Raw genomic sequence first — 7925 nt, forward strand, 5'->3', positions numbered from 1 at the left:
AAGTGTCATGTTATGTGACCACTGGTGCCTGAAGAGAATAGGAGGCACAAGTGATTCAATGAAGACCAGGCAAGATGGATAAAAATAAAAAATACCATGGGCCGGGCTGCCACACAGATTTTTGTAAAGTGCAGGGAGGGGGGTTAACCCGCTTGCACTTGATCATATTATGCATCTTTTTTTTAATTAAAGCAGATGTGGAATTCCGACCATCCAGAACATGACTCTAGGTATTAGGCGGTAGAGCTTTTTAACAGCTGCTGATGTTATCTCAGGGTCTTCTATGTTTTCTAGCATTTTGATTGGTTTTCCTGCTCAACTTTTTGGTTAAGTGATCTGAAGCCAAGGCAGAGTGAGCTCCATTGTTCCCATACATCCAGGCAATGTAAAGTCCCCTGTTACTCCCTGCCCTCCAGACCTTTCGTTCATGGTGAATGCTGACACATACCAGTTAGATGCCTTTCAGACACATCAAGTTTGACACATTCCAAGTATGTAGCTTCATGGCTTTCTTTTATCACAGGTCCCTTTTTAAAGGAGGTTGTCCAAGATTAAAAAAATATTTATTTAGTTTTTTCTCCGAAATGGCGCCATTCTTATTTATGTGGTGTCTGGTATTTCACCTTGGCCCCATTTACTTGGACCCAGCCCATGGACAGGAGTGGCGCCATTTCTGGAGGAAAAAAATAAGTGTACACTTTTTTTTTTCTTTCTAATCCCTGACAACACCTGTAATTCTAAGAAAGTATACAGTCTTGCAACACTGCTTTATCTCATTTATATTTTAATGTGTATGCCTCTCCTAACCCTAGTCAGCCATTTTGCAGGCTCGAACAACATTTAGCTTATGAATGTTTTCCTGCCTTATGACATCATCGAGGCGTGACAATGTTAATAAGCTGCAGTCCCATGAGTTTTTTGTTTCTGTCAACAAAATGGCGGCCTCTATGAGAAATGTAATTTCAGCTATGACGTGTACTAAAGTTACTCTCCCTTCTGTCTTTCTACTTGCAAACCTGTTCCTTGGCTAAGTACTAGTATCACAGGCGCTCTCAGCAAATTTTCCTTACCTGCTATTGCACTAACCAAGCATGTTTTACTGCATAATAATATCCCTTTATAATACACAAGTGATATAATATTGCACGTAAGCTGTAATTGATATCTGTATATAGGCGGCAGGTTGTCAAAGTTGATCAATGGATGGATTGTGATATCATAGCTTGTAACCAAATGTGAAGTGATGACATCACAACTCTAAGACTTGTGTATCATAAGGACTACCTCACTCCCTATTGTAAACTTTCTCAGATGTCATCTGGGATCTGGTATAAAAGCATGTGGCTTACAACCTCTTGCTTTTAATCATTTGCGGAAGTCCTTGATGACTAACAATATACACAATCTTTACATTACAGTGCGCTAACCCATATATCTCTACATAAATCTTGGTTCCAAGAGTTTGCTTTTGGTGTTTTTTTGTTTTTTTTCCCTACCTTTACTGTACCAACAAATCTATACTGATGTGTAAACAGGCGAAATGGGAGGAGTCTATCACACAGTGATGTCACTAGTCGATTCCATGATGTCAATTATGGACAGCTGGAACTGTAGGAAGAAGGAGGATTGCTGCCCACATTGTAGCTGCCTTGTCTGCAGAAATCCCCGTTTTTTGTGAATGGACATTTATATTTTCCAAGCTTTTGTTCTTTATTTATTTTTATTTTTTAAACGTGATCTAATTTAAAGACAACCTGCACTGTACACATTTTTTTTTCCTGCTCAGCGTATTTTAAACCGATCAATGCTACTTTCTTAAAGTCTTTCTGCCGTTTCTTGTTATTTCTGAAGCAGACCCTGAGGAGAGATAGCATGGTATGGTCTACTAGTCTTTTTAGTCACAAGCATTAGCCATGTGTCTATAAGGGGTGTGGCATGGGGCTTAGCTCTCGCATTATTTACCGATGTAGAAAAAAAATTACCATTTCAATTGACATTGTAGAACCTCCAGCTAGCCCCCTTCTACTCTCTTTATTCTTGTCTAGCCTCAGTTTTCTTTCCCTATAATTGATTATTTGGTGTTCATTCCTCATTCCATAACAGTGGTAGCCCAGTCTAGTTACGTACCCCTATTTAATACTAGATGCTACATTTTTGCTACTCGTAAGCAGTGATTGCTCATTAGATCTGCAATCAAATGTTAAAAATAAAATAAAAAAATTCCCAATTTGCACTTTTTATTTCCCCTTTATCTTCCGTTTTTAAGTGATCCAGATGTAGAGTAGCCTGCCTGTTGGGTGTAAAGTTTGATAGCCTCCCACAATAGACCAGTGTGCTTAGACGGGTCTTTTTAAACATCAGTGTTTTATTTTTTTTGTTATTTTGAAGAACAGGGTTCCTTGCCATTCCTCTCATTGAGCTGGTTCTGCCTACAATTCACAGCATCCTTTCATGGCGGTGGCTTTCTGTGGTGAAGCTTGCATCTTCTGTGAGCTATGACTATCCCCTTTGTTTTCTTTTGCTTTGATACATTTTGTTCTGTGCTTGTCCTTTTCATGAAGCCTAGCATTATTTGTCGCCATTGTGTTTCTCATCAAACGCCACTGACATCATTTTTTTTTTTTTTTATCATTTCCTTCAACAGATTCCGCTACTAGTGACTCCGCAAAATCTAAGGTATATTTTATTTATTGTCTTTATTATACGTATTCTCATAACCACCAAGACTGATATTGGCCTGAAATACTGGCCAATACTAGCTGTGAAAATGAGCACCGATCAACGAGGCAGCTTGTTGATCGGCGCTCGTTTGCTCCTTTCACAATGATACTTTGTCCCTGTACATTTCCATCATGTCTGCAGCATATCGCACTGTTTACGCAGGGACACGTGCTGCCGACAACGGTAATATTTCTTGCAGCATAAACAAGCAGATCAGCCGATCATCGGCTGATCGTAGCCTTGTTTACACGGGGCAACGATTGGGAACGAGCGTTCATATAAACGATCATTGGCCGATGTAAAAATGTCTTTAGTCTTAGCTGTGAAGTCTGTTCAATCATTTTGCCAAAGCTATTGCCATTAAAGGGGTTTTAAGAGATTGAACCTTGATGATGTATAGGTAGGCATCTGAAGCTGAACTGAAGCCTGCTACAGGCACCCCCGTGAAAAAGTCATAACGTCCCGAAAGTACCATGGCCCATTCAATTTGCTAGTCTGAGCCTCGCCAGTCACACATTGATAGGCCATCATTGACCATTCACACATTCAGGTTTTGATGCCGTTTTTAAAGTCAAAGCCAGAAGTGGGTACAAGGGAGGAGACCTATCGGTCTTTCCTTTTATAGTTTTTCTTCTTTTTTATATTAAAATGCATTAAAAACTGCATGTGTGAATCCAGCATTCGGGTTACATTGCTCGTTCTGGTCGATTCCTAGCCACGTGTCAGATGCACATGCATTTTATTTTTTTTTGTTCGTCAAAATTAAGTTCTGTGCTGGAGGTTTGGTGAGAAGTCACATAGTGAATGGTAGTGTGCTAGTGTGATCCGATGTCACTGTCGCCTCACGTCGCACAAATTGTGACACTCCATGCATTCCTGTTGATGCTTCTGCTACAAGACGTCTCTGTGTAGCCCTAGCCTTATACTTAGTATGAATTGTTCACCTTCAATACACTTTATTTTTTGTTTAGACAATTTAGTCAAGTGGTACCTTTTTATATTGGCCTACTATTTTTGGTCGTCTTGGTGAGACAGTTGACAAATAAGTTTTGAGCTACTTTTTTACATTTTATTAAAATAAAGGTACATAACCGATGGCAACGTACATTTAATATTACTTATAGATTCATGGTAGGAAGTGCATGAATCCTACAATGCAAGGTTAGATGTTTCCTCAACCGGCCTTACGTCCTTTTTTTTATTTTCCTTAGAATAATATAAAGGCCATAATTGAAATGTTTTTCCATCTAAAGTGATTTTCTCCTAAGGAAAACATCTTATTGATTACATGTAAAACTCTCTGGTTGTCTCATTCTTTTTCAGGGTTCTTGGGGATCTGGAAAAGATCAGTATAGCAGAGAGCTGCTAGTATCCTCTATTTTTGCTGCCGCCAGCCGAAAGCGTAGGAAGCAAAAAGACAAGGCTCAACCAAGTAGTTCCGAGGATGAGCTGGACAATGTATTTTACAAAAGGGATCACTCCCCTCACGAAACTCGAAAGTCAGAGAGCAGCAAATGTGAAACTCCAAAAAATAACAATGTGCCTCTAAAACCCAAAGCACTGACATTGCAAATAAATACAGAAAATCTTAGCAAAAATGATTCAATTGCATGTGTGGATGTTAAACCCAGGAAGGACAGTACACCTTCTGATGAGCCAACATCTCCATTGAAACCTATTAGTTCTCCAGACATGCGACAAAGACTGACTGTGCAGTCTGGTGACAAAAAAATCTTCCCTTCCCAGGAGAGCATGTCGGATTCAGGAACTGTACTTAGCACTTCATCCCAGGCCTCCACACACAGACCAAAACCTAAAATCATCATTAGCCCTGATATAAGAAGCAATGACTTTCTGACTGCAGAGGTGAGCTCCATCACTTCGGACTACTCTACAACATCATCCACTTTATACACGGTTGGGCTGGAACCAAACCTGATAAACCATGAGGTTCAGTCTGTCGCTGAAAGCAAAGGTGACGATGCGGATGACGAAAGGAGTGAATTAATAAGTGAAGGCAGGCCAATGGAAACAGACAGTGAAACAGACTTTCCAATATATGCTTCAATCAATGTATTTGATAGGCATAATCGGGGGAAAGCGGAAGAGTTCTCTCGAAGTAGTCGAAGGAACTCTGAAGTAAGTGCCAGCTGCACTGAGGGGAGTTCCACCCCACGGATGGACAGTCGACGTTTTAGTTCTCATAAACTCATTGAATGTGATACTTTATCAAGGAAAAAGTCTACGCGACATAAGACGGACAGTGAATGTTCAACTGAAGGCAAAAATGACGAAACCCCTGCGACTTCTAATGTGGCAGAGGAAGTCAACAAAGGAATGCTTTCTGGCAACACGGACTGGTCTATAAAAAGTGACCCAGAAAAGCATGAGCTTGGGTGGAGGCTTAAAATAACGGACAGACTTAAACTTCGCCTTAAAGCTTCCGCTGACGATATGTTTGGAGTAGGAAGCCAAAAAGCACATGCCAGCGAAAACCGAAAGAAAAAGAATATTAGGAGACGGCACACACTCGGAGGGCAGAGAGACTTTGCTGAAATAAGTGTTTTAAATTCGTGGAAAATCCATGAACCACACGGTACAGAGAATGAACTTTCTGCCGTGGATCGATTGAAACCAAAGTGTCCATCGCAAGACCTCTCCATCTCCGAGTGGCTCGCGCGGGAGCGTTTACGCACTAGCACATCTGAACTCAGTACAGAAAATCTAGAGTTGGCTTTTCAGAACATTAAATTAACAGAGTCCTCCATGCCCAATCCACCTACAGCTTCTTCATCCCAAGTTAACTCTGCCGCCTCGAATGATGGAACGGACAATATCTCCGACTTGACCTCTCCACCGTCAAGTGATCAATTAAATGGGGAGAGCTACCAGAGCAAGAACAAAAGTAACTTTAGTCCTGTTGTCGATGCTCATCCACATAAGCTTTCTGGTACTCAGGTTGCCAGATCTACTTTCTACCAGTACCTTTAAAGAACTTCAAACAAATTTTGTTAAGTTCCATTTTTCGGTGACTTAAATCTATCTAGAAGTTACCGATGGAACTTGTATTGTAGTATGACGAGTCGGGAAACTTAAAGCTAGCCTATATGTTGAGTAAAAATTCCAATCTATATATTGTTCTGTGCCTGAATTCTTTTTTTATTTTTACTTGTTTGCAGCCTGTATGAGGGCTGAATTCATTCATTGGCCCTGTGGAAAGTCTTCAGAGCGGCCACAACAACACAAACACCTTCTCAATGGAAGTACTTACAAAAATTTTTTGCTTCTCGATTGTGCATCATGGCTTCTGTAACCCAGGGTTTTTTTTTTGTTCGCAGACATTCGCTTTGTAACATATGTAACAACGTCCCTTTTTTCTGTTTTTTTAATTTAGTCACTAAGAAAAGTGCCTCATTATGAATTCATCTGGTGTGCTAGGGTGCCATATTGTTACGTGCTAATGGGAGAAACCTGTTGTGAACAGAGCGTTTTATCAGTTTCCAGATTTCATTAAATTTTACCAATTTTAACAGGTGGACTCAGCGCTTCCATTCGTTGTGCATTCCGGTAGATTCAAGTTTTTTTATATACCAACTTTTAATACAGTTTTATGTGACTTGAATTTTTAATCTTTCTGTAAGATACAGTAATTAATGTGTATAGAAATATATATAAATATATATATTACATTGTGTATCTTTTCTTCAGATACCGGATTTGATATAAATGTTGTAAGATAGGCATGTAGATAGTAGCTCCTGGGTGAAACTGGTTTCTTTCATTGAAAAGAGTATTCTTCTGCATGACGATCTAATACCATCTTGTACATGCCTGTGTGCATACCCACTTAAACACTGGAAATAAAATTGTTTTGGTGATTTTTTTATTTTTTTTTGGGGGATTTTTTTTTTTCTAAAAGTTCCAAAAATGTTAATGAATGCATAAAAATATTTTTGACACACACAATCATTTTTTTTTTTCAATATGTAGGCCTTTATTATTTCAGTCGTATAGATTGGTGTAAAGTATTAATTGGTTTGCCTAAAATAATGCACAGCATTGACCACTTTTATTATAACATTTTGGGACCAACAATATATTTTATGGAGAAAAAAAATGCACAGGGCAACTTTTGTAATACAGAATATTTGGCAAGAAATAGAAGGGTAAACTTGGTATTCTTTAGAATGCATGAAGCAAAAATATGATCGTAATTAATTTGAACAGGCTAGCTTTAAAAAAAACTTGAGCCCCAGTTTTGTTTTTTATTTTAATGCTGTTTTCCTCTGAGTTGGAGAACAGAGCGAGGGTATAAGAATTATACTTCTAATTTTTGGATATATTTCCAGTTTTGGCCTAATTATTTTCATAATAACTTCATATAAAAAAAAAAAACGTACATGGGAATAGTAAGGCTGGATTCACACGTGCATGTTCGGTCCATAAAAAACGGAACGTATTTCGGCCGCAAGTCCCGGACCGAACACACTGCAGGGAGCCGGGCTCCTAGCATCATAGTTATGTACGACGCTAGGAGTCCCTGCCTCGCTGCGGGACAACTGTCCCGTACTGTAATCATGTTTTCAGTACGGGACAGTAGCTCCATGGAGCGCCAGGGACTCCTAACGTCGTACATAACTATGATGCTAGGAGCCCGGCTCCCTGCAGTGTGTTCGGTCCGGGACTTGCGGCCGAAATACGTTCCGTCCTTTACGGACCGAACATGCTCGTGTGAATCCAGCCTTCGAATAAGTCCAGTGGTAATACAAGGTAGTTGCACAATACACTGCAAGTGTGGATGGGAGAAAAACATTGAAGTACATAACCTACAGCACTCCCCCAGAACAGTAGCTCGCCACAGCACATATACCGCCCCTGCGTTGCCCCCCTCTAACTGTGCGATAAAATGCCTTGGAGAGCAAATACTCTGGTCATCGAGCCACGTAATTATAAGTCCGAGAGTGCATGGAAGCGGTTTAACCAGATTTGCGTTACCAGCCGGCGGCTATTTGGCAGTTTCTCACTTGGATGATTTCACTTGGAAAACTGGCTCTTTTATTGCTGCAATGGATCACCTCCATCTTTTATGGTAAGTCAAAGGTCGGTGTGCTGCTGAAATGTACAAGCACACATGCTTTATATTAAGCTACCCAACCCCCTGTTAACATTCATCAACTTGGTCTTTTTTTTAATTTTTTTTTACA

The 7925-nt window shown here is 39.9% G+C and overlaps 1 protein-coding gene across 8 annotated transcripts in view; it reads left to right on the forward strand.

The window, feature by feature from the left end:
- The window catches only part of ARHGAP21 (Rho GTPase activating protein 21), a 158174-nt gene extending 151921 nt beyond the window's left edge, over nt 1–6253 (forward strand). For all 8 annotated transcript variants that reach the window (XM_075827539.1, XM_075827540.1, XM_075827534.1 and 5 more), the window contains 2 exons: nt 2645–2676; nt 4045–6253. In XM_075827539.1, the coding sequence (XP_075683654.1) occupies nt 2645–2676; nt 4045–5712 (1700 nt within the window). In that variant the 3' untranslated portion in view covers nt 5713–6253. The remainder of the gene's footprint in view (nt 1–2644; nt 2677–4044) is intronic.
- Nucleotides 6254–7925: the final 1672 nt, after the last annotated feature.

Source organism: Rhinoderma darwinii, chromosome 5, assembly GCF_050947455.1.
Source record: "Rhinoderma darwinii isolate aRhiDar2 chromosome 5, aRhiDar2.hap1, whole genome shotgun sequence".
Taxonomy (NCBI): domain Eukaryota; kingdom Metazoa; phylum Chordata; class Amphibia; order Anura; family Rhinodermatidae; genus Rhinoderma; species Rhinoderma darwinii.